The sequence below is a fragment of the Brachyistius frenatus genome, unplaced genomic scaffold (assembly GCF_029030835.1).
Source record: "Brachyistius frenatus isolate BFR_SWC_R1_liver_20210118 unplaced genomic scaffold, ASM2903083v1 Contig_63, whole genome shotgun sequence".
NCBI classification, from domain to species: domain Eukaryota; kingdom Metazoa; phylum Chordata; class Actinopteri; family Embiotocidae; genus Brachyistius; species Brachyistius frenatus.
In genome coordinates, this window is record NW_027210662.1 from 1,246,736 (window position 1) to 1,273,243 (window position 26,508).

The 26,508-nt window shown below is 41.4% G+C and overlaps 1 protein-coding gene across 2 annotated transcripts; it reads right to left on the reverse strand.

Annotated features, from left to right (window-relative positions):
• Positions 1–1,228: 1,228 nt before the first annotated feature.
• jak2b (Janus kinase 2b) lies at positions 1,229–26,144 on the reverse strand. 2 transcript variants are annotated; one of them, XM_069706516.1, is made up of 24 exons: positions 25,616–26,144; positions 23,138–23,344; positions 22,488–22,611; positions 22,275–22,392; positions 18,624–18,769; positions 17,629–17,920; positions 17,107–17,226; positions 16,214–16,371; positions 15,421–15,532; positions 14,273–14,459; positions 13,688–13,812; positions 13,319–13,453; positions 11,817–11,904; positions 9,511–9,638; positions 9,184–9,322; positions 8,663–8,814; positions 8,234–8,384; positions 7,676–7,812; positions 6,606–6,795; positions 6,165–6,289; positions 5,909–6,081; positions 5,109–5,226; positions 2,729–2,842; positions 1,229–2,179 (listed from the first exon to the last, which is right to left on the reverse strand). In XM_069706516.1, the coding sequence occupies exons 2-24, from the start codon at positions 23,340–23,342 to the stop codon at positions 2,072–2,074; spliced, it is 3,345 nt and encodes a 1,114-aa protein (XP_069562617.1). In that variant the 5' UTR covers positions 23,343–23,344; positions 25,616–26,144; the 3' UTR covers positions 1,229–2,071. The 2 variants fall into 2 exon arrangements, with proteins under 2 accessions (XP_069562617.1, XP_069562616.1); XM_069706515.1 differs by having other exon boundaries at positions 23,138–23,373.
• Positions 26,145–26,508: the final 364 nt, after the last annotated feature.

The window sequence follows — 26,508 nt, forward strand, 5'->3', positions numbered from 1 at the left end:
GGACATATGGTACTTTGTATTGAACAAGTTATTTGACAGCTTTCTCTACTTTTCAGATGAAGATTTAACACAATGTATGATAACAAGCTTCAAAACTATAACATGTAAAATATTAAACCAGTGGTTTTCAGCTTTTTTTTTTTTTTTTAAATTTTTTTTAGCTTCTGTCATCTTACTAAAAACGCCTGTTGTCAATAGCTCCACTAAACTGTGATCCCCCCCCCTAAACTTCTCTCGTGGTTTACATTTCAGTAAACGTTCAAATGATCCAATATCTCAGCAAAGATCAAAGATGAGAGAAAAAGTCCCAAAACTGAGAACAGATTTGTGTATCAGGTTTAATATTTAACACGTTTCCTCTGCCAGTAGTCATCTGAGGACACTCGTTTATCTGCCGTCTCTGAGGACACTCCTCGTTTATCTGCCGTCTCTGGATATAAAGTAGTTCAAACTAGCTCCAAACACGTCACTTCTTTTGTTTAAAAGTAAACCATTTTATTTTTTAATAATTAACAATAAGTTGGACTTTGAAGCTTTAATCCGGCTTCAATTTCTTTTCCTGCAATGGCAACAGGCCTCCAACAACATCCCCCAGGAGTGAACCGTAAAAGCACAATTGCACTGAACTGTAGCAGTGGAGCGTAGTAGAGTTAAATACGTTTTAAATACCTAATAACTGCTTTTTAAAAAAAAAATTTTTTACCACTGGTACTTGTTACAGTTTTGATTTTTGTATTCGCCGCTGTTGTTTATTCTTCTTCCTTTGATTACGGCCTGTAAGCCTCCGGCTCACTGAAGCTCTGTGGACTGTAAAAGAGGAGTCCCTCATCCCTTTTTTACTGCAGATACATAATCAAGAGTACACGTTGCAGCACCGGCGCCCGCAAAGGTTGAACGGTGGAGATGTTTTGCTCCACGCTGCAGGAGATGAGGAGCCGAGCTTCAGCTACAGAGATCGATGAAAACAGAAGAAATCAAACACCCTGACGAGCTGCCTGAAGTCTTCGTTTCCGCATCATTCTGCAGGTCGTCAGGCTGGATTTGCGGGAGAACGTTCCTGGATGAAGTGAAAACACTTTCACTTTCAAATGTTAATGTTTCGAGATTCTCAAACTGTTTTTGTCTCTTTGCTGGTTTTGGTGCAACGCTTCACAAAGTGCTGTGATTTCGACAGCGGACGTATTTACAAAGTGGAAACGGTGGAAGAATTCGCTTCTCCGAGACGCCGTTGAATTAAATTGTTCTTTAATTTTCACACCACCTCTCACATTGAAAACAGAAAACAGATTGTTTAAATCACTTCATTTACAAGGACATCTTGCTGGCAGTTCAAATATAGTGTTTACTATATTCTCATTTTATAAAATTATAAAATTTTTTGGACATATGTACACAAATGTACTGGAGGTATATACACAGAAAACATTCAACTCTAAGTCCATTTCTCTTCTGGTGACGGGGACAAGGGGATGGCAAGAGCTAGCCCTGCTAGCTGTTTGTATGGACACACACGTCCACACACAAACACACATTCTCTCTCACACACACACACACACACACACACACACACACACACACACACACACACACACACACACACACACACACACACACACACACACACACACACACACACACACACACACACACACACACACAGAGAGAACTTGTTCGCCACAAGCATCTCTAGCTTTACGCCTGGCAACAGTCTAGTCACAGTTTCTAAAAACTCTACAACTCTTCTTTATAACTTTGACCAATCACGTCCACTCTTCCCCTCCAACCTCACCTTCAACAGTTTGACCATCCAATCAGCCGTTTCCATTCTGCTGCAGCAACTAAGCTGCTCCACTACAGAAAATGGGGCAGTGCCTTGCTTCAAGGCGCCTTGGCAGCAGTTTTTGAGCAGGTCCTCGTTCTGAGCCACCTCTCTACCACTTACAAGCTGCTTCGTCACATGCTGGCTGCCAGCAGGTTGAAGGACCTCCCTCGGCTTTTGTCCCTTTGCAATAACAGGGCGACAACGTTAAGAGCGTCGTGGTTGAAGAGGAGCGCGGCACTTTGGGTGATTTTAAAACTCCTTACTGTCCCTGAGCAGGTCGATGCGCAGAGCCAGCTCCTTGAAAGAAGGACGCAAGCCGGGGTCTTTGTCCCAACACTCCTCCATGATCTCGTGTATCTGAGACAAAGAGGAAGGAGAGGTTTCAGCACGGAGCTCCAAGAAACCACTCGGCAAATTTGTCTGTACACGTTGGATTTTGTATCACCTGGGAACATTCAGAGCCACATTTATGTTTATCATTTGCTTCACCAAAGCCTCCTCTGGATATTAATTTTTCTTTGGTTTACGTCATCTGTAATTCCTGACATATCAGACCCACATGTGTGGAGGAGCTTCTGTCAGCCTGCACGGTTCATTTATCCACCGCAGCGCAGATCCCAACCCTTTCAAACCCACTGCAATCATTAAATAACCTGAGCCTGAACTGACGCGATTAAAAAAACACACGCTTTTTACGGTTCAGATCGTAAAATTACAAATTTGAGTGTTCAGACATTTACAAATGTATACAGTAATCATTTTCTAACAAACGGAGCAATAGCACGAGACTCCAGTGAGCAAAGATGTCTCATTGTGTTAAATCCCAGTTGCTTTGACTCCTCTCTCCTAATTCCTTTAGCTTTCAGAAAAAAAGAAAAAAAGAATAACAGCGGTGGATGTTCGTACCTCTGTGGGACATCCGAGGGGTTGAGGCAGCCTGCTGCCTGATTTGAGGAGCTCAATGAGGTGATAGACGATCAACTGTCCCTGTTTGTCGTTCCCCATCATGGACATAAAAAGCTGAACAGGACAAGAAGAAGAAAAGAAAAATGTCCAGTTCTTTTAGAGGGAGCAAGAAAATCCTTTCGGGTAATTTAAATCTGTAAACAGTAATTGATGTCCACAGAAAGACGAGTGATAAATCTGCTATAAGTGAGAAGGACACAAAGCCAAACATGTGCAGCAACCAGAGCAGAGAAACGTGGTGGAGTTCAGTACGGAAACACAGAACTCAGAGACACTGAAAGCATCTCCTGAACATACGTATGTATGTACACACCTGGAGATATGAGGGTCCAGCTGAGGGCGGAGAGCTTTGTTCCCCGGAGCAGTTGGACAAGCTTTCAACTTGTCAGGGTTCAAATGTTAAAGTTTGTTTGACCTTCGTACAGAACACGAATCAATGTCCTCAAATTATTGTTGCCAAGACATTGACAGGTTGACAAGTCAGTTCTCCAGGTAATTCACGTCTTTGTTCACTATGATGGATTCCAACACGCCTCTTCACGTCTTCTGTGTTTTTACGGAAGAGTCACTTACATAACATCTCTTTTTTTTTTTAACAGATAATTTACTTCTTTGGCATTTGCCTTTGACTGATAATACAAATTGAGAGGATGACAGGAAATGAGGAGTGAAACAGGGATAAAAGAGTAGAGTTTTAAGCAGCCTTTGTGGATGCAGCAATGAACTGTGTTCACAGGCAATGGTTTTTGGAAGAGTTCCTGAGCCCACGCAGTGATTTCCACGACGGATTCGTGTGCGTTTTTGATGCAGCGCCGCCTGAGGCCCGAAGATGCCATTCATTATTTATAGGTTTTCAGCTTTGTCCCTTGTGTATAGAGATTTCTCTGGATTCTCTGAATCGTTTTATGATATTATGTAGCATAGATGATGAAATCCCCAAATTCTACGCAACTTTATGTTGAGAAACATTATGTTGCACTATTTGCTCACGCAGTTTTTCAGAGTAGTGAACCCCTCAACACCTTCACTGTGGAGAGACTCTGCCTCTCTGAGATGTTCTTTTTATACACAATCATGTTACTGATATGTTGCTAGTTAACCTAATTATTTGTGAGATATTCAACCAGGTGGTTTTTTTTGTTTTGTTGCACAACTTTTCTAGACTTTTACTGACCCCGTTTCAACTTTTTTGACACATGTTGCTGGCATCAAATTCAAAATGAGCATATCCTTTTCGTAACAATAATTTATGACCACACACCCGTCTGAGTTGCGAGTGCTGCAGTAACTGGAGGCTTCTCTGTGTGACGCCAGCAAGCTAGGGTCTCCCTCGTGGTGTCCGATCCCATCTACTAAATTTGACCACTCGTTTAGAAAAAATAATCCTCTGCTCCAAGCTTTTTCTTTGTATGTCCAGTGTGCAATTGGTGGGATGACCTCGCAGTCTCAAGATCTAAAAGTATAGTTGTATTGTTCCTTTTACAAAAAAAAGTATTTTACTTTCTTTGAAAAACCCTGAACATGCGTTACCGATTTCCCTCCACGGAGAACTTGCATAGACGATATCTGTTAATTGTAGCTGTAGAAACAAACCTGTGTCATATAATTTTCTTTTTCTTAAAATGAAAAAAAAAAGTAATCATGTCGAAGTCAAGGTTATAAGGTTACCGGTATCCAAACTTTTTCAACGACACCCAGCTGTAGTCAAGTGTTCTGGCTCCAAACACATCAGCTGCAGTGAGCCGATGTTCATATTGTAGCTGCCACAGGTGAAGATGAACCTTTTAACAGACGTGTCAAACCAGGTTGCAGGTAACCTGTGGAGTGAGCTAGTACTCCCATAGAGCTGTTCTGCTATGAACGGGTCGCTGTTTTGTTCGATGCACAACACAATACATAGTGTCACACTATTTTGCAGACCTGTTAGTGGTGGTAATAAAAGAAATAATGCAGCAATGCGCCGCAGACAGGAAAGACGAAGACAGCTTATGAGTACACATGGACGCAAGCAATGCAGGTTGCAAACTCTTGAGGAAAATTGACTTTGCAAGTGTATTATAAGAATACGTTCTTTACAATTGTTAGACCTGACACTGAATGTAAACGTGAATTTTGTTTTACAAAAAAAAAATGTTATGAGTTATTTTGACATTTATGCAGCAACATATCTTGTATTCCTTTTGTTTTGTTTTCAATAAATAAAAAAAAAAAATTGGCTTCTAAATGTGGACTCCACTTTTAATGTTCACTTATTTTTTTGCTGGTCTTTTTACTGCAGTAAGTTCAACCGATGGTGAAACGTCAGTGTGTCATTACTTACTGCAGGAGGGCTGCAGTTCTTGTCACTGTGGGTGAAGAGTTCATAAAGCACAACTCCAAAGCTCCAGACATCCGACGCCACAGAGAACTTGCTCTCGGTCAACGACTCAGGGGCATACCTGCAAAAATTGCACATCATGTGACTGCCTGTCCCGACTCTGCTTCTGTGAAGTGGTTGTTAATTTACGGGATAACCTCAGCACTACAACAGGTATCACAGTTTAACTTCCACAGTAGCGTCGTAGTAAATACATTCAAAATGATGGCTGTTGCTGAAGAATGCCTGAGAGGAATGACTTGTGTGTTATCGTCTGTACAAAACTGTATTCAGAAGTTTACTGGAAGCTAAAATGAGGCACGAGCCATCAAAATAAATCAAGTCAAGTGGATATCTTCTGAAGTTACAACGTTTTTAGTCCAAAAGTCCTGCTTTTTGTTACCACATCTCCACTGCAGCTCAACAGGAAAGCACAGAATTGAGTTTTTACATTTTATACTGAAGACTTTGGCTCCTTTTAGAAAATATCTCGACCAATTCAAGTAATGAAGCTTTAGCTTCAGATACACTTCAAATGCATTTTTGCACAACACGAGGACTGGCTGTTACAAACCAGAGGAAATATTACCGCAAGCAAAACCCCTTTAGTTGTATATATGGATACGAGGCGATTGTTTTAAGATAGACTTGAAAAATTGTGAGCCTATCCTTTAAATCACACCTCTCCCCTCTGCAGCACAATGAGGAGGGTAAAAAGCTTCCGCAAAATCGATAAAATATCAAATCAACATTATAATACTGACCAGAATATGGGGCTCTCTCCCGGCTCTTTCACCATGTAGTACTCTTTGTCCTGAGGCAGAACTTTGGTGAGGCCGAAATCCCCGATCTTCACTCTCAACTCGCTCTCCACCAGGATATTTCGGGTTGCCAGGTCTCTGTGGATGTAACGCTTACTTGACAGGTACTCCATACCCTGCACCAACACAAACAAACATTTCAACCTGTAGCTCCGGTCACCCACAGCCCCAGAGAGCAGAACAGGCCAGCCGGCAGTACCTTGCAGATCTGAGAAGTGTAATGCATGAGCTTCTTGTGGTCGGTCCTCTCCTTGTTTTTCATGAGGTAATCTCGCAGACTTCCGAAGGGAAGATATTCCATGATGAGACGGAGATTTCTTCGACCTGAAGGGAGTCAAAAAGAAAATGAATGCCAATCTGCATGTGGCAGATAAATACAACGTTGAGCGATTAGTTTATCCAATCTACGGCCCGCAGGCCCGATGCTGCTGATACATCTATTGGCCCACACATGCAGGTGTGTGCCCTTGCATGTCCTAATATAACAATTAATATTATGCTGTAAGTGTAAGAGTTATTTGAGGCCATTAATTGACAAAATTTGTCATTTCCATTAGTTAATTCAGATCAAGTATTGTTTTTGGTTGTTGATGAACCACAGTTACGTAAACAAAGCTACTAAAATGGCTGTCAGAAGTACCTGCACTGTAACAAACGCCCTTGTATTTGACGATGTTCTCGTGCTGGAGAGATTTTAGGATCTCGATTTCCCGCTCAAAGTCCCGGATGTGTTCTGCAGTGCTGTGCTGGAGCTTCTTCACAGCCACCACCTCTCCCGTGTTGTCCTGAAGCGGGTCATACCGGCACATCTCCACGCTGCCAAAGTTTCCCTGAAAGAGAAGATCAACTTCAGTCAACCATTTTTTCACTCATAGCTTGATTGTATGTTTTGCTTCTTCTCTTCATTACTTTTTCTTCTTCAACAACTCCAGAGGGAAACATTGAACTCTTTAGCTGCCAAATGTTGCACACTAGCTTTGTCCCTCTGCTTTTTTTTGGTGCGGCATGTAGCATACAGCAGTTTTATCACCGCTGTTTTACTGAATAAAAAGTTGTGAACTTCATATTAAAAACGATGGGCCTAAAGATGCTAAAAAGCTGTGTGAAGCACAAGGGAACTGCGGAGTAAGGTGATAAGAGGTGAGATCCAGAAAAGTGTGAACTTCAATATTATATGATTGTTCTATGACAAACCATTAACAATCTGGATATAAACCTGCAATAGCCCTCATCTGCTCAACCTGCGACGGAAATTATGGAGTTGTCAACTCTACTGAGAGAAACTTCAGAAACGTTCGATGTCTTAAACAGAAATAATTGAGAAAAGTCAGAAAAACAAGTGTAGGAAAGCGCCTTGTCACTGCAAATACTGCTCCAGAGACATTTCTACGTCTTCAGATAACACAGCGTCAGTCTCATCCTTCAAAAACTGGAGTCTATTTCCTTCTACAGACAGAACAGACGTCGCATTTGGAAGTATTTGATCCTTCACCTGAAAAAGATGTGCCTCATTTCTTTCTGTAGAAAAACCTAATGATGAAGAAAAAAAATTCCTTTACATTTAATTGAAAGCACATTTGCTTCAATAGGTTACTGGATGGAACGTGGCACACACACGTGGACTGTGCTTCACGTTCAAATCCTTCTAAGAAAATATTCACCGCGCGCACTGAGCAAGGGAAGCACCATATTTAAAAGTCTCCTTCATACCTTGCCCAGCTGTTGTAAGAATATGAGGTGTCTCTCTTCAAACTGAGCTGGCTCCTGATTCTCAAAACCCACGGTGGTCCAGCCAGAGCCCACCGTCCTGTTCGGCAGGATGTCACTGTCCACGATCAGCTCATAGTCTGGGAACACAAAAGGAAAGAAAATTCAGCAGATTCAAGAGATCGTGGGACGTTTCAGAAGTTAATTTAATCAGCATCTACTCCAATAATTAATGTCAAAATCTACTGAAAGAATAAAAATGTTTTCTCTGACAAGTAAACTTGGACCCTCCGGTCATTCCAGCGCTGGTTCCTCGAAGGCCCCAAATTAGTATTGAATGTTTCTTTTAACTTCGAGTAGGAAAACGTTCCCAAAACGCTAAAGAATGGCTTTAACATGATCCCTACTCTACCCTCACCACATTCCACCGACATGTTTCGGAGAACACCGTGATAAATGTGCGTTCGGTCCGAGTGGGTGCGTCCGATGGCATTTGAGATTCCACGCCAGTGGCGACCTAGATTCCTGATCCTGTTGTGACACATTGTCATATGCACCAACCTGGTGTGAAGAGGCCGTGGAGGTCACGGATAACCGCGCGAAATGTGGGCCTGAATGTGGGCTCGTAGTCCATGCAGCTGGTGATCAGGTTGGCCAGTTCGGTCCACTTTGGTGCAGGAAGCTGGTGGTGATCCTCGTAGAACAGAGTTTTCTATGACACGAGATTTAGGATTAAAGTAGGGGTGACGATGCCCTGGGCTACTCGATAACAAACAGATATATAAATGAGAGGAAATGCAATACAAAAGTACATCAACAATGATCTTTTACTGAAAAGAATTGAAATGCCAAGTTATTCCCTCTTGTGCAGGATTTAACAACACTACTACCACTCGTACCATGATACAGACTGTACTGATACCATCCGATATTAAATACGCACTTTACTAGCGTATGCTGTATGTTGTAGGTCAGACCACTCAGCCCTACCTTAGAGTTGTCTAGTGTTGCTAAAGGTTTCTCCCCGCCGCTGCAGATTTCCCATAGTGTGGTGCCAAAGCTCCACTTGTCTGCAGCCAGGCTCAGTTTGGCAGCGTCCTCGATACATTCAGGCGGCACCCAAGGGATCCTCTCAATCAGTACTGATCCCAACAACAAACACATTTCACCCACCACTGTTAGTTGATGGACAAGCCAAATTTCAGCTGATTCAGTTTGATTTAGTGCACTAAGTGAAAACATCCCTGCACTGGATATTAGATCATTTGGCAGCTTGCACTAAAACAGAACTTATGATTGTATAACAAAACAACATATCAGTGTCGTGCCACTTATTCTAATTTGTTTTTGTAACAAAGTAAGACACAAAAACTAAGAGTAATCCAATGCAGCGTGGATTTAAAGAAGGCTCTACCTTGCTGCAGTTACAAGCCAGTTAAGTAGCGACCTACTGCCCCCTGCTGATTACAGAGGGTCATTACTGGTTCGCGGGGTAATACAATTAAACTCACTTTCTTTGGGCAGGACAGTGACGCTGATACCGGGGTCACTCAGTTTGATGAAGGGGGGGTTCCCAGCCCTCCGGTCCTCCTCTCTGATCAGAAGAACATTCTTAGCACACACATTCCCGTGAACAAGATGCTTTTCTTCCTGCAGTGACAGAAAAGTAGGGACTCGTCAATCTCTTACCAACATTGAAAAACAATTTCAATACAATTTGTGCACCCATTTAAAGAGGAGAAGCCTCAAATCTACAGCTGTAGACAACAAATACACCGATATTAATCAACACTTTGGGGACAACGAGTGAAGGCCTCCGACATGACATGGAGTCGTACCAGGAAGTTCATGGCCCAGGCCAGCTGCTTCGCCACTTCAAGCTTCCACAGAATGTTGATCGTATTCTTGTTCTTCTTCAAGTAAATGTCCAGTGATCCGAACTTCACCAACTCCTGCACCATGATGTCTGAGAAAAACAAAAGAAAAACAACAAACATTTTTCACATGTGAAATAAAAAATTACTTCAGGATTTTGAGATTAATTTAGTTAAAGAGAAAAAAAAAATCAAAGAGAGACACACGTGCTAATTTGATTATATCGTAAACTGCCTGTTGCTGGTAAAGAGTATCATCTCTGACGTCTCTAGGATGGATTTCTTACTGTAAAATAAACAAGAGGATGTTTGCTCTTGAGGTTTTAGACAGCTGTAAAAGGTTTTCTTAAATTCAACTGTGGATAAATTGGAAATATCACTGTTGTTTTTCCATTTAGTACAGTCATGGATTAATTTATTGATATCCTTCTCACTTTACTGAAAAAAAAAAAAGAGCCTTTATTCCTCCTGGAAAGCGATGAAATTAAAAGCAATGTTCTCGTATACCTGATGTATATCATTGAGTTAAAGCAAAGAACGTGTGAAAAAAACGATTGCTTCTTCTACAAAGATTATTCTACAATGGCCTGGACAGATTTGTCAGTACAACTATAATAAATTAAAATCAAATTCAAATGAACTGTTGTCTTTAAATAGTGTCACATGTCTTCAATCTTGTAATCAGTCATTCCGCCTATTTAAATGGAGAAAAGTGGTCACTATGCTGTTTGGTGTCATTGTATACACCACACTGAACATGCACCAGAGAAAGCAAAGCAGTGAGTTGTCTGGGAAGATCAGGATGAAAATTATGGACAAGCATGTCAAAGCTAATCGCTAGAAGACAATCTCCAAGCAGCTTGATGTTCCTGTGATGACAGCTGTACATTTTATTAACAAGTTTAAGATCCACGGAACTGAAGTCGAACTGCCTGAAAGCGTCTGCGAGAGGAAACTTGACACCAAATTGAACAGAAGAATGGTATAAATTAGTAGATATAAGCTGAACTACAACGTCTAGGTACATCAGTGTCTGATGGGACAACTCCACTATTGAAGGAAAAACTTTCATAAACGACTGGAATTTGCTAAAATGCATATTGACAAGCCACAATGCTTCAGGGAGAACTTCCTTTAAACAGATGAGAGAAAACTGGAGCTCTTCAGTAAATCACATCAGCTAACAGACAGAATTTTCCAAGAAAACAACACTGTGTGAAACATGGAGGACATTTGGTTCCGTTTTAGGGCTGCGTTGCGGTGTGGCACAGGATGTCTTAAATCTGTGCAGGGCAAAATGAAATCTCAAGACAATCAAGGCACTCTGGAGCAAAATGTGCTGCCCAGTGTCTTCTGGGGTCCTCCAACAGAAAAATGACCCAAAACACAGCTAAATCCAAGAACAAAACATTGGACTGTTCTGTGAGTCCTGATCCGAATCCTATTGGACATCTATGGAAAGCGCTGGAACACAGACTGGAGAAGGCACCCTTCAAGCCTGAGACAGCTGGAGCAGTTTGCTCTGGAAGAGTGGACCAAACTACCTGTTGACAGGTGCAGAAGTCTCACAGTAGTCATTTGTTTGCAGTGATCGTCTCTGAAGGTTGGGCAACAAAACATGAGGCTCCCACCAATTCTGTCATTTTCTGTTGTTTTTTTTGTTTGTTTGTTTTTTTTAAATGGAAGGGTACCAACAAATTCATCCATGACTATATATCTCAACAGGTGTAAGCAATGTTGGAATTTTATTTGCCAAACCTATCAAAATTGCCTGATGATTAATGTCAATTCTGATAACAAAGACAGAAAACAATGAAGACAACTGCAGGCCATCCTGGGCAGATGACCACAGTACATTGTGCGGCAATGAGGTCTCATGAGGTCAGAGGGATGCATGTCAAAGAGTTTCCGGTATGGGTATTGTAATCCTCTTTAGAATAGTCAGCCGCTCACGGTTTGATCGCTGCTTTGAGCCGGGTTAATAAGGCTGGTCAAGATTATAGTCTGGAGGGCTGATGACATCAGTGGACCATAATTACATGGCTCATGTACGGGCACTTGGGGACATATGTTATGGTGAGACAACTTGAGAGCGGCTGTACGTCTCTGTGTCTGACTAGCTTATGTGGGAATTGTTGAATTGTTGGGTTTCTCTGTATAATATTGCAAAGTCTTGCTGTAAGGACTTTAATGTGTTAAGTGCCATGAAATAACCTGTGTTGTGATTTGGCGCCATATAAATAAAATTTAATTGAATCGAATTGACTTACTCTCCTCTCCGCAGACACATACTCCGTAGTTAAGGATCAGGTGCTTGTGGGACAACTGGCTCATCATGCTGGCAGCTTCAAAGAAGGACTGGAGGACAAGGAAAAGATAGAAAACCTAATTATTTATATGGCCATGTCAGAAAAAAAAATGATTGTGGCAGCACATGGTATTCATGTCCTACAACTAACTCAGGTTGGTGGGCAGTATATACAGTATGTATATAAAGCAGTCTGCAAACGTTTAGGCACTGCTGGCAAAAAACATGAAAAAAAGAGGTAAATAGGAAACCTGCAGCAAACAAACAAAGAATTAAAGTTGCCAAAAATGCAATTCTTTACAGAGAATAATAATAATAATAATAATAATTCCTTGAAAAACAATAGGGGCCTAAATAGAGCCAACTGATGCTTTCAAAGTAGGGGACGATATATCACATACAGCAATTTCTACAGTCTCAAATGTCATTACGACATGGTAGTAAAGTGACTCTTGAGTGGTGGTGCGCTGTTCCTCTGTGCACTGTTAATGCACAGTTGGGCAGCTGATGAAAGTCCATTACAAACGGTTAAGAATGGAGTTGGAAGTATTAATAGTTTGCGATTGTGTGTCCGCCAGTGGCACAGGACAAACTGCCCAGAGACAAATGTAACACAGTTATTCGAGAACCTGAAATAGAAAGGAGGTCGACTTCTACAATAAACTGATATATCAGCTGGCAAATCATCACAGATGTATCGATATCGATGTATCTGTTGGCTGATATACAAATGTTTTTTTTACAATACATGATGCAGAAAAAGATGCTTGGGGTAAATTAGAAATGGTTCTATTTGTGTGTTTTTATGGATATATATACATAATTAGAATTATTATATTCCCAGTGAAATTTATTCTTTTAGTGCACTGATGTCAGTGGTCAATAAACTGTAAAATATCCAGCCTCCATGACACATCTTTGTCACAAGTGTCAAAAGTGTTTGATAACCACATTTGTGTCTTTATAAACAATATCGGCTGATTTATCAATATAGAATTTGTTTTACTTCCTATTATCGCTATCTGCCCCAAGTCCCAGTCAGTCTCTACAAAGCACACCACAAAATTCACCATGAACTACCAGTTGAGTGCAGTGACTTGATTTTCATATAAAATGTGAATGTAGATCTTTCTGTGCACGACAGTCGATTCCTAAATCAAGAACAGACAGACATTTGGAAGCTGTGGTTTCTGTGTTGGAGGACTGTTGCATAGCAACAGAGGAGTGTGCAAAGCTTGGAATATATGTTTGCCGCAGGGGTTGTATTTGTTTCATTACATCTGTCCATCCATCATCTGTCCCCTCTTTATCCTGAACAGGGTCACGGAGAGGCTGGAGCCGATCGCAGTTTCATGTCAGGTATCAACACAATATGTACTTTGCATACAGTTGCCCAAACGTTTGCATTTAGCTGCCAGTGTCTCTGTTGAAAGTTTTTTTTGGCACAGCTTTTAAGCCACAGACCTCAGAGTAATTCCTGTGGGCCTGGTCCAGGACTTTCATGACAACTTCTGTTTGGTGCACAAGTCCGTAGTCTCCCAGCTCCTTTCGGACTCCTTTGAAGATCTTCGTAAACGTCCCTTGACCAAGACTCTCCATCTGACAGGAAGATCATTACCGGATAAACATTCAATTCTAACCCTTAAAAAGTGAGGAACCAAATTCATTCAGAGGCTTAATTGCTGGTAAAATGGATAGTCTACTATGATGTTGTAGTAATATCGTAGTTTAACATCATAAATGTAGGTTCTCATGACCATTCACGTACAGAATAACTGCATAAATGAGGGAGTACAGAAATATCACAGTCCTGAATATGCAAATTAAACTTACAAATTCCAGGTCTTCTTTCCTGATCTTGTGAAACACCATTTGACTGATGTTGTGTCGGTGTAGTGATGGAGACAGAGGCACTTCTGGGCCTTTGTTGCTCCTGCACACGAGGAGGCAGGACTTTTCTGTTGGCAGAAAGAAACACACTTACAGTTTCCGAACATAAAGAGTCCAACTGAGAGCACGAGAATCGAAGATGTGAGTCAAGAGATTCAAGAGAAGGTCCATAGTTCTTCATTAACTTCTGTGGAAACCGTTCTGGTATAATCAAGAAAGCAGGCAAGGACCGAGTCACCTTTGACCTATTCTGTCTGTTAGTTTGTATTCTGTGCATTGTCATCATGAGAAAGTGTAAGGCTCAGCTCGCTTGGAACCCCAATTGGGGGTGGTGGTGGTGGTGTGTGTGTGTGTGTGTGGGGGGGATGCGGGGCAATACTAAAATAGTACCAGGTACCAGATACCATATTCACAGACAATGGGAAACCAAAAAAGCGAGAGGAGTCGAGTTGAGTCGAGCAGGTACTGTCAATGCATAACCAGGCTAATGTCTATCAATCTGGCATAACAGTTTCCGGCGAGTTTTACCTTTGGATTTAGGAGGACAGCACTTGCTGAATTGGAAAATGATGCTGTCTGAGCGCACAGTTTCCTTTTGGTAGCAGCTGAGCAGTTCCTGCAGGCTGCTGAAGTTTCTTTTGGTTCCACTGAGGTTAAACTCTCCGCCGGCTGATCTGGTTATCTGGCAATGCTTGTATTCCACAGCATCATACACCTGGCAGACACAAAGAGGAGCTCAGAAAGTATAAATACACATCATGTGACTTTCATTCATGGACTCAACACAACTTACACAACACAGATTGTAAGCATGACACTACAAATCTACAATTAATTAAAAAGAGAAAAAAACAAGGTCTTAAAAGGGCATTACTATTCATGTAGGCTTTTATAATTCTGTTTACTACTGAACCCGTGTAACACGACTCTGCTCATATTACTGAGGGCTGAAAAGAGCCAAGTACTGAAAGCTGGCACAGTATGCTTAGCAGATCCTTCGGCCATATTCAGAGTGATAAAAGCAGCACATCAAGATTACACCCCTGTGTTGGTTTACTATAGTAATGCATAGTAACATGCATTACTATGTTACAGGTGACGAGATGACAAACAGAGCAGGGAGTCCACTGCAAGTTTAAACTACTTTGAGGCATGATTTTCTTTACGGTAAATGGTACAACGTAGTCTGCCTCATCTGTGTCGCAAAAGTTGAAGAAGGATAAACTTTTTTAAATTTTTTTATTATTTTTTTTTTACCAGTGTTACTGTGTTTGTATCAATCAAATGATTTTACTTCATGTATATATTGATCTCAGTGATAATTCAGCTTTATTCAGGCCAGGTTCTTCTGTTTGTCACAATATTAAAGATGATAAAAGTTGAAGAAAAAATGTCTTTAAAATTAGATACGACAGCAAAATAAAATATTTTGATGTTTGTACTGAAATTTATGATACTGGCGCTGCTATCAACATATTTCCCACATAGCAAGAGCAGAACAACACAGAGACACAAACACAGCAGAAGACAACTGAAAAAATGGTAAGTATTACTGTCATAGGTTTGGGCAACATACAGGAGAAAAAGTTTTACTATATTTCCATTGTTACTCTAAGCTTTACCTGTCAGTTATAAATATATGAGGTGAAATGAACCACCACGTGAATGATACTAACCTCAACAGGGAAAGTCAGAAAGTATTTGTTGAAGTCTTTAGGGCTACATCTTAAAATGTACAATCCCCGCTTGTTTCCACATTTATGAAGCCGGCTGACAGCAAACTCCATCCTACAACAAAAAACACAAGAAGCACTGCAGTCAAAACATTGATGTGGCAATTTCACTGCCGCTAAGACAAAACTGACTCATGCAGTTCAGCGGAAAACATGAACACAGAGGCAGAGGAAGGAGTGTAATAAATAGAGAACTACATTTGCAGTTGGACCCATTTGTGCTCTTGTTTGATCACTGTGGAAATGGGGTGTGACTATTGGTTTGTCACTTTTACAGAGTTGCAAACATTAGGTGGTGTGATCACAAATCTGGCTGAGGAGTCATTTACAAGCGTGTCAGGCCCTGCAGGCACCACAAATTAAATCAGGTTTATTTTCAACCAAAGTATCAGAACACTTTCTAAAAATCAAACAAAATGTTTTGGAAGACCTCAACAAAGAAAACTGTCCACTTGTGATCGGATCACCAAAGACGCATGTTAGTAGTGCGCCTGTGTTGCAAAATATGCATCTCACACATTTATTTATCTATGAGAGTAAAACCCCACATTACTTCTTTCAGCTAACTTACAGTAAATACATGTCTGATAACAAAATAACTGAGGCTCAAATAGCACAAGCAATAACATACAGACATCTTTGATTAAAAAAAAAAAAAATCTGATTAAGATCCATGCCTAATAATTCAAATACATTTTATTTTAGTTCATTCAAAGTTAATTTATCCTTTACTTACGAAATGGGACCATGGCAATGAGAAGATGTGGCCTCAACTAGCCGAGGAGGTGCCACTTCTTTACAAAGGTAGTGATGTGCATCTGTGGTCAGACGATAGTAGCCATCAATGAGGGACACAAAGGAGAGGGCTTCAGACAGGCAGGAGAACTCCAGCTCCTGAAATAAGATATTAAATAAGAGAGTATTAAAAACCATAAGAGACCACATCCACAGGATTCTGTCAGGCATAATGGTGAAAAGCAAACAAGGTGAAACACTGATATTCAGTGCTTCCCACACATAGACTTCACTTGGGCGGGCCGCCCAAATATATTGAAGGCCACCGAAGTATATTTGGTGACCTATTTCAGCGCTATCTAATTCTTCATGTTTTAATCTCCGAGATAACAAAGCTATCGATCGTTTAACGAGTGGACAATCTCCCGTCACTCCCTTCATCTGTGTCTGCTCCGCACCGTGTTAGTGCAGCAGAGGTTGAGCTCTGAGTGACACACAGAGATCAGAGGACAGAAAAACGACCGTCGATGTGCCTGCAAAACGCAAGAGACTCACACCGAGCTGGAAAGAAACAGGTGTTCATAAATTATGAAAATGACAAATACAATATTTTTGACTGGACTGCAACAGCAGGGCCAGAGCTAGAAATCAAGTGTCTGTCACTGTGAGAGATCAAAGCTACACGGCAGGTTGGCTAAACACCGCATTGGACACTTTTCAAACTAAACTGCACGAGTCCCTGTATTCACATTGGTTATACGCCGTGCCACCCACTACCACGAGTAAATTCTCAACCCATGGTAAACAATGATTTTACATTTCCTTATAAAATGAATGCTAGTATTTGCTCTGGTGAAATCAAAGGACTGACAAAGATCTAGAAGGTGAAATTACCAGATTCTTGCCATCCTGCTTGTTGATGGTGACCGTCCGGCTCTCTGCAGCGCCCTCTTTGCTGGCCTGTTTGATGCTGATGTCAGTGACTTCAGGGAAGTCACACAACGTCTGCAGCTCCTGGCCAAATAGTAGAACAAAAGCATGACATTTAATAACTTTATAATAAAAAAACAAAAACAAAAAAAACAACAATTTCACTTATAAACAAATTGTGCAACAAACCACTGAAACATTTGGAAATTACAGTTACTCATTACAGTTATTGGGGCCAATGTATTCTGTAATACTTCATGTCTATTGGACGAATTCAGCTGTTTTATGTGTAAACTTTAACTTTAACATTTTAGGGTCTCAGAAAACTGACCTGACCTGCACACTGGTGACAATTAGTTCCTTTATGTTGATGATTTGAGAAGAAAAAGCAGCCTGTGTCACACTCATTTTATACTTCTCTGCATAAGTCAGTTAAAACTAAAATATATACCACCGTGACTTGCTGAAAGCTCTCATGGTACCGACCTGGTCAGAATCATTCAATTTCTGTCGACACCACTGTATGCCGGTGGCCGCCGCCACCAGCATGATGAGCTGCCCGCTGGACGGTTCCCTGACCTGGAAGGTCTCTGTGTAGAAGGCCTTCTCCAGGGACTCCATGCTGATGAGGTACTTAAGCTTAAGATCGCGAGCTGTTGTCCGACACTGACTGAACTGCTGGATGAAGCGCTTGAAGCGGAAGCGGATTCGCTTCCGTGTCAAGAAGTTGCAGTCCTGGATTTGAGCTCTCATGTCCTTTGGCAAGAAGGACTTGTAGCTAGAAGAGATTCAGCAGAGTTTTATATCAGCATTAGGGCAGATATCTTAAATCCATTCAAAAATCTCATATCATGTACAGTGAAGGAAATAATTATTTGATCCGGTGCCGATTTTGGAAGTTTGCCCACTGACAAAGAAATGAACGGTCTATAATTGTAATGGAGGTTTATTTTAACTGAGAGACAGAATATCAAAAGAAAATCCAGAAAATCACATCATATAAAAGTTATAAATTGATTTGGATTTGATTGTGTGAAATAAAGTATTTGATCCCCTGGCAAAACATGACTCAGTACTTGGTGGAGAAACCGTTGTTGGCGAGCACCGAGGTCAGACGTTTCTTGTAGTTGGTCACCAGGTTTGAACACATCTCAGGATGTTTGGTCGACTGAATTTTAAATATTAATTTCACACCTTATAATTTTAGCAAAGTTTCAACTGTTCTATTTGAAAAGACAAAATTCAATTAGTGAAATTATTGAAAAGCATTTATTTTTCATCATGAAAATCTGGGTTATATTATACCCCGCAACACCGGCACTGCACAGACAGACAGACGACATGATTGAAATCCTTCCTAAACAAAAATCACCATGAATGACATCATTCCCTCAGTGAGTGCTTCGCCTGTATTCACTTCACTCGGATGTCAAACACTCACATCAAAAGCCTGTCTTTCTTTCTCTGTCTTTCTAAAGTACCTTATAGTGTGGTAGATGTCCAGAGGAGACATCCGTCTCTCCTTGGCTGTTCTTGTCATGTCGAGTACAGCCATACCAAGGCACTCCTCCTGCGTCTCGTGGGAGCTGGGGATCTTCACCAAGCCGTTCACAAAGTCATTCCTCCACTGCACACAGAGATGAGAGGAACACAGTGGTTGTTACGACAACAGGAGAGCATATCTTCTGATTGTCTGTGTTTCTTTATGCACTTAGGTTGAGTGTCTACAACCTCACACTCTCATGTGAAATCTACCAATTCCTGCAAACTGTATGTGCATGGACGTTTTGAATCAAAACAATCAGGTTTATTGTGTAGGGGTGTAGATTGGTTATATGTTAATCCAAAGCAGACTGGCTACAGAGTCATGTGACGTATGTGACATCAAGTGAATCCAAATGCAATTCACACATGTCTATCTGCTGATCAAGGCCTCATTATGTTCCTGTCCTTCCTCTTATTCTATTTTTCCCATACACAACTACTTGTTCCTCCTTTTCTCAGGCTCTTCATGACCACGGGAGGAGATATGTAACAGTTTGGAGAACAATTGGGTACAACATTACTCGCTTGCTGTCACTGGAACAAACTGTGTTTTTCCGTTTTCCCCTGCAGGCCCATGTAGCATGGATGATGCAGGATGGCTGTTCACCACAGCTGACCAATGAATGCGCTTCCTGTCAGTGCATCTGACGTCATGTGTTCAACTCTTGTTTTAACTGTTATTACTCAATGTGAACACTAAACAGACCAGAACTACAACATAGCAATATCCATTTTTCCCCCCTCTGCATTGGTGTGAATGCTGCGTAACGAGTGTCAGCACAGCCATGGGTGATAATCAAACTATATTGTTTCTCAATGTCTTTTAAAAATTGGAAAAGGATGGGCTTTTTTTGTTGTTATATTTACCTTCAACTGACAAATGAAGATATTTTTCATTTATATTGTACAAGTTCCTTTTGCACACAGCTGAACATAACATGCACGGAGCAGAGGAAGCTGTAACCTTTGTGATAAAGTACTCAAAGTTTTGTCACTTGATCATAATCAGCACCTGAGTTACACACGTTTTTGTGACCACTCGGACGAGGACTTTTGTGTCAAACTCTGGATGTTGGCAACAGAAACCCATGAAATACTTCAGAAAGACTACGGCAATGATGTTGCTGTTTTGGTTGACATTTGTGTTTTAGACGGACAGAACGTTATTATCCAAGACCGAAGAAGGAGCTTCAGGTCAGGAGCAACCAGATGGGTTTTCTATGACATTTGTGGAGTTGACCATTGAGTTCGTCCGCCAGGGTCAGACCGTTAACAACGGGTTCAACTGTTAAGTTCTGAAGCATCTGGACTAAACATACGGCACAAATGGACCTGGACTGTGTAGCGATGGCACTTTGGTTCTCCAACATGACAGAGGTCCCGCTAATAGTGTGTGAAAATGCCTGTAACAACACAATCGTTGCTCTCCACCACCCAAACTTGTCAGAATTGACTCCCTGTGTCTTCTTTCTGTCCCCCAAAATTTTGACAGAAAATTTGATGAAAGCTCTGCTCAGATTTTGAATCAATGTTAAAATCGCAGAAGCAACAGACTAGTGGTCAAAACAATGTGTGTAATTCAGGTGCTGAATTTGATCAAGGGATTAAACTTGGAATATTTACTCACCAAGGTCACCGCTTTCCTGAGCTCTGTGTACGTAATGGTGCTGCACTCCGTTTGTCTTTGAACTTTCTGATTGCACCTCGTACATCAGTGGAACCCCGACTCCCCAAAACAGAGGATTTACTCAAATTACCAAAATTACGATAATTTATCACTGTTCTTAGAAAAAAAAATCAAAGCATTGATGCTTTTTGTTGCTGTATCAAAAACTGAGCTCCTGATCAGACTGCAAGGAATCCAACATATCCGTCACAAGTTAAAAACAACATCTGCACCGAGAGAATGCAACCATGTGTATTGGCTGGCACTTCCCTTCTACCTTTTAGGCTTTTCCTGAGCCACCAGGGCAGATTTCTAAGGACAGAATTCCATATAATCCTTTGGTTCACGCAGAGTTCAGCTCCAGTCATATTACTGGCTGCAGTTACTTGGATTCACCTCCACTATAGGCATTTCTATTGTAATGTGGGCTATATATTTTTTGATTGGGTTATGCAGAGCCCTGATGATTCATCTAAGTCTCTAATGTACTTTTCCTGTCCTACACGCATATGTTACTGTTAGTGCTGTGTGAAAAAAAATACAGAACTGGAAACTCAAGAAGCCAACAAGGAGAAACAAAAGTTGAAAATGCACTCCATTCAAACACACCACACCAGAAGGGATTTACAGTGTTACTTCTTAACCAACATTAACCTTTAAGCATTAATAAAGTAGCAGTATGCAAGTCAGTGCAGCCTCCATGGGCCCATACCACAGCTATGCTGCATCTATCTTATCAACATGGGCACTACAGTGTATTTCTAGGTAATTTCACGAATGTTGTCCTATTGCTCTTAATATTCATGAATCACACCAGTGTCTAGTGCATATGATTAAAAACGGAAAATAGTTTGCAAGAGCATACACTTTTACTCTTCACTGTTTGAGTAAAGTTAGCTTACAGTTATTTTTGGTCATTTAAAAAAAATGAACAGTACATATTTGTGGCCAGCATTTCCACATTGTTTTTTCATCTTTAATAGGAACCAATGGGGCTAAGAGCTACAGAAGGCCGAGGGAGAACTCAGAAACAGGCAAGTTGACAGGTTGACAGAAGGAAGAACCTCCATTGTAGCGGACATTGTGCTAACATGGTGATTATTCCACCCAGAAATCAGCATTTGGTCAAATTTCACAAAGCGATCGAAACGCAGCTGGGAATTCTTGAGGATCTGGAGCAGCCTCCTGCTTTACCTTGTTAGTTATTGAGTCTTAATGGACGATAAACTTTCAATTAGAAGAAGGACTTTACGAAAAACAGGGACATTTTTGGACAACAGCGACCCAGAAGAAGTCTTTGAAATCACGCGCAAAAGAGTAGAATTGAATTTTGCTTACGCATTCAGGTTTTATGCGTACCGAGATGTGTATTTTTGCATGCAAGCAGCAAAATTAGTACCAGAGACTGAGTTCCAGCTCACATCAGGGCTGTAACGACACTCACCAGCTGTCTTGTTACGGCCACTTGCCTCAATAGGCAGCCCTCTTGTTTACAGAAGAGACAGAAAATACAACGTACCTGCAGTGTCATATCTTGTATCTTTCTCTATCTGTCGTAGTGTTCCTGGCAATGCTTTAAAAAGGTCATTTCAAGTTGTGACCCAACTCATAAACTATCAAACTGATAATACTCCACTTGTCAATGATGGGAGTTGTCCAATCTGCAATGGATGATGATCCTGAAAATATTTGTCAAGCTGAACCACATATAGATCTTTTTCATGGCCGACACACTTTGACTTGTCACTGTCAGGGAAAACACAGGTGTGTTAGTGACGGCTCGGCTCCATTAAGAGTCCGAGAGCAACATGACAGAGGAACCTGTTGCTTCCAAACAATGACAATCAAAACCTCTGCAGTGGAAAAAGTGTATAAAGCACTAATTTCTAACCAGTATGGGGGACTGTGTGGAGGCGCTTACCTGAGAGAAGAGGTATGACATAACAAAGTCATCAAGGATAGGACTTTCTGAGCCCTTGATGACCCCATAACGATAAGCCCGAGATGCTCCACCACTGTACCAGCCAGGGAAGTAGTACCTACAGTAAAGGTAGTGAAGAACATTCAGAGCGTCAGGAGGATTTAAACATTTTTTACTTAGCAGGAAAAGCAGAAGCAAAATAATGTCTGGTACCGTATTCTGAAAAACACATCTTCAGAGGCCGAATCATCGAGCTGGAAGATGTGGTTGGGTGAAAACCACAAGCGGTCTCGCTCTCTGAAGAGACCAAAAAGGCTGCAGTATAGAGGCAATATACCTGCAGTGACCAAAGAAGGAGACACATATTTGATTGTGTAAGGTGGACAAACACACTGCGGTGTACCTGTAGGAGTTGTGTTATTAATAGGGAGCCCTCAGGAGCACAGACTGTCATGGCCTCAAGACACACGAGAAAACTATTTGTTTCTATTTGCAACACAGGTGAGTAAAAGGTCAATAAAGACAGTCTTAAATGTGAGTTGTGTTTGGTTTATCATCAAACACATGACATGGGATTCCAACCACATGCTGGTGAGTCTAGTCTCCCTCCTCCACCACCCTGCATGGTCCTGCTGTATGTTATTAGTCATACTTTTATTGAGTGTGCTTTTCCTGTAACAGTTAGCCAAACTGTAAACAAAGCATGAAGATCCGACAAGTAAATTTTTTTTCAGCTGATAGGTTTCACTGTGGCCTCCTGATAACCTTATCTTGGGACCGATGTTCCAAGTTACAGAACAAAACAAAAAAAACTGCACAAATAGGGGGTGCCTCGTGCAGGCTTGCACAGCTTGAGTACTCACTGCACGCCTTGGCTGCGTCAATACACAGCTCCTCAGCCACGTAGTCCCCAGGTGGGTAGCTGAGGGAGCTGCAGTCGGCTGCTCCCCGGCTGCTGTGGTAGAAATGAAGCCTCAGAACAGCAGCGGCTGGTCTTGTGTCTGAAGACTCCCGATGAGCGGTCCCGTTTTGGTGCACCGCAGGGCATGTGTCAGTCACAGTGTCCATGGCTGGCAGGGAGGGATCAACAACACGCACCCTTCAATCAATAACATGAAAAATGTCAGCACAAAGTATCAAGAGCTTTTTGTCTTTTAAGTTTGTGTGTGTGTGTGTGTGTGTGTGTGTGTATTCATTATCAGGATATATCGTATGCAGCGTTGCATAAACTGTTATCAAAAGTATTGCATAAAGCTGCAGTACAGAGAAACCATTGTCTGGAACAAGGTTATAAAATCTGTAAATCTAATTTGAAAATAGGCTACCCTAAGTGAGAGTTATCAAACACAGTCATCGTTTCATTTCGAATGGAGCGTTGACATATTTACTTTTTTTTTATTAAGTTTCTTATTAATTACGAAAGTTGACAGGAACAAGACTGTACACACTGCCATTACCGGTAGATATATAAACATTATGCACTTGGCAGAGGCAAAGCAGAATAATTAAATCCTCTCTTTCGACCAGCTGATATTCAGCTCACACTCAAAGTGCCTCCAGCATTTAATCAAACTGAGAGCTGAATTATAGGTGTATTTCCTCCACAGTCATTAACCTACTACACATAGGTTACATAACTACTTGGGCCCTGCTCTCTTTTTTTTTTAATATGTAACCGGGTCACGTAGCTTCTTCACTTAAAATGAAACTGGTTATAAAATTATTTTTTTTTTAAATCCCGACATGTTTTTTTTTTTTCCACATTACAAATGTAACGACACAACTATGAGACAAATGAGTTCAGTTCAGGTGACTAGATCCATCACAAAATAAGTTGGATATTGTGTTGAAGTACAGACTATTCACTGTGCGTTTTCATGTTTTACATCACATCTCATGTTTCACAGTGGATGCCTCTTTTTGAAATTGGGCAATCAAAAAAAAAAAATTCAATTTGGCAGGGGACATTTTGTGAGAAGTTGCTTAAAAGTACAAATCAAGAGAGGGAGACAGACCTTCAGAGAACTAAATATACAGAAGACCTATGAAAAGATGGCAAAACAGCAACTCTGCTTTAAGCAGGGTGTATTCATCAAGTACCCATCCATCCATCCATCTATCTATCTATTCTGTAAAGGACACTGGCAGGTCTGCAGGTTTCTATGGCTGAGATGGGACACACTGCATCCAAAAACTGTTAACCGGGTACTTTACTAGTAGCAACGTTATGGCAGAATGACATAAAAAATTGGGTTGTGCATATTAATGTGATTAGTTCTGCTGCGTTACCTTGACCAACGGCTGCATTTCTGTTTATTTTCATGAGAATGGATCAGTTCTTTAGATCAGTGTTAAAAACAGCTTAATGACATCCACTTTGGTTCAAATTCGGAAAACATCTCACCACAAAAAAGGTGAGGGTGACTGGGGTTATTTCTAATCAGAGATTCTGTATTTGGATCGATCAATTGATGGCGTTGTCTACAACATAGTAGAAAATCACAACTGCTCACCTCCTGAGGTCCTCGGGGAAATGGCAAAAAGAGATTTTCATTTCATAACAAACCAAAAACCGAGGCAGGGACCAAACTTTTACATATGCGGAAGTTAAAATAGTGGAAGGTCAGCAATTTGTGGTTGTTTTTTTTTAATCACAAGAAGCATGTCAAACCATTAGTTGATCATCAAAATCGTTGTGGGTTAGTTTTCTTGTCAGTGAAACGTGTGACTATTCACTCAGCACTTCCACGCACATTGTTTGACGAGCTGACACACTACAAGGGATGCAGGTTGATTTAATGCCATTCCTCACGAAGACAGAAAGAGGATATGGCACCTAATGACAGCGGTCAGTCCAGTAACGTCTCACCAAGCTGTCCCTCCCGTCACTGCTCGCCTCGAGGCCCCAGTACGACAGCGGCATTAAAGGGACACAGAACCGCGTTTTGAGCCCTTTTACATGTGGGACATCCTAACTGGGCTTGAATGCAGCACTTAGCGCGCCGCCGTCGTTGTTCAGAGGAGACAACTGTCCCGGACGGACAAGTCGGGACAGTCGGACTGGACATGTCAGGTCAAACATCATGAACTCAGCTGCAGAACAAACTCGCCGCGGTGCTGCGGTTAGCTGCAGCTTCAATAGATTAACTTCAGGCTCGCACACACCTACTGCTGGAAGTTAATGATATATGCTGAGTAAATAAACTATGCACATGCGATTTGGCCACTTAACCTACTACGGTTGGAGGTTTTTGCGTTGTATTTATTTATTTATTTAAAAAAAAAAAAAGAACAAACCGGATGAAGCTGTCAACGAAGTATGAACGAGTGTAAATACTCACAGGCGAGGTAGCGTCCTGCTTAGCTTCCTGCTAGCTCCCTTAGGCCAGCTCCGCAGCCAGGACGAGCGAGACTTTGGACAGCTGCGGACGAAACGCCGCTCGCCGCTCGCACTTCTTCACGGCCACCACACGAACCGGTTATTCAATGAGCGTAAATCCAACGTTGGAAACATATTTCACATATTTCCCAAAACGTCGCGCTCAGCTGGCCGACTCCGCTCCGTGAGCTCCGCCCGGTGACCGGAGAGTCTCCATCTTCCGAGTCCGGAGGAACTTCCACGTTTATCTGATCGGGTCTGGTGAACTTATTAAAAAAAAAAAAGGGGGGCTAATGCTGGCAGCAGCAACAACAACAACAACAAACACGTCGCGCTGGCTTTTAAAAAAACAAACAAAAAAACAACTGGACCGATAACGCGGAGTTCAGTGGCGGGCGGACATCTTGTTGTCCCAGAACATGTGGCTCCATCCACATTATTGACAGATTGTCAACTGAACAGCTACTTGGCCACCGAGTCAACAAACCAGCCTCTCTACCGCTCTGGTGCTGCGTTCAGGGACGGTCGGAAACGTCACGAATACTCCAATATCAGCCCCCCCCTCCCCTCCCCCTCCCCGTATCAATACTTGACCACTATCAGGTTAGGTTAGGTAGTTACTTTATTCATCCCCGAGGGGACTTTTTTTTTTTTTTCCCCCGCTACAGCAGCATACAGGAAGCAATAAGATAATAATAGAATAATAGAAAGCAATAAAATAGCAGTAAAATGGCATTAAAAATATAAAATGCACAGTATATACAGTACAGTATATATCTATATATATTATATACATCAGCAATGATTTGAAGCTCTATTGACCAGTAACCTGGAGTATTTATTTTCATTGTATAT

Bases quoted from the DNA above. Each gene is read 5' to 3' on its own strand.
- jak2b (XM_069706516.1), bottom strand. From the start codon at position 23,342: ATGGACACTGTGACTGACACATGCCCTGCGGTGCACCAAAACGGGACC. The intron at 22,393-22,487 runs GTACCAGACATT...CCTTTACTGTAG, and splicing joins GATGTGTTTTTCAGAATACG to GTACTACTTCCCTGGCTGGT. The intron at 6,082-6,164 runs GTACTGCCGGCT...GTGTTGGTGCAG, and splicing joins ACACTTCTCAGATCTGCAAG to GGTATGGAGTACCTGTCAAG.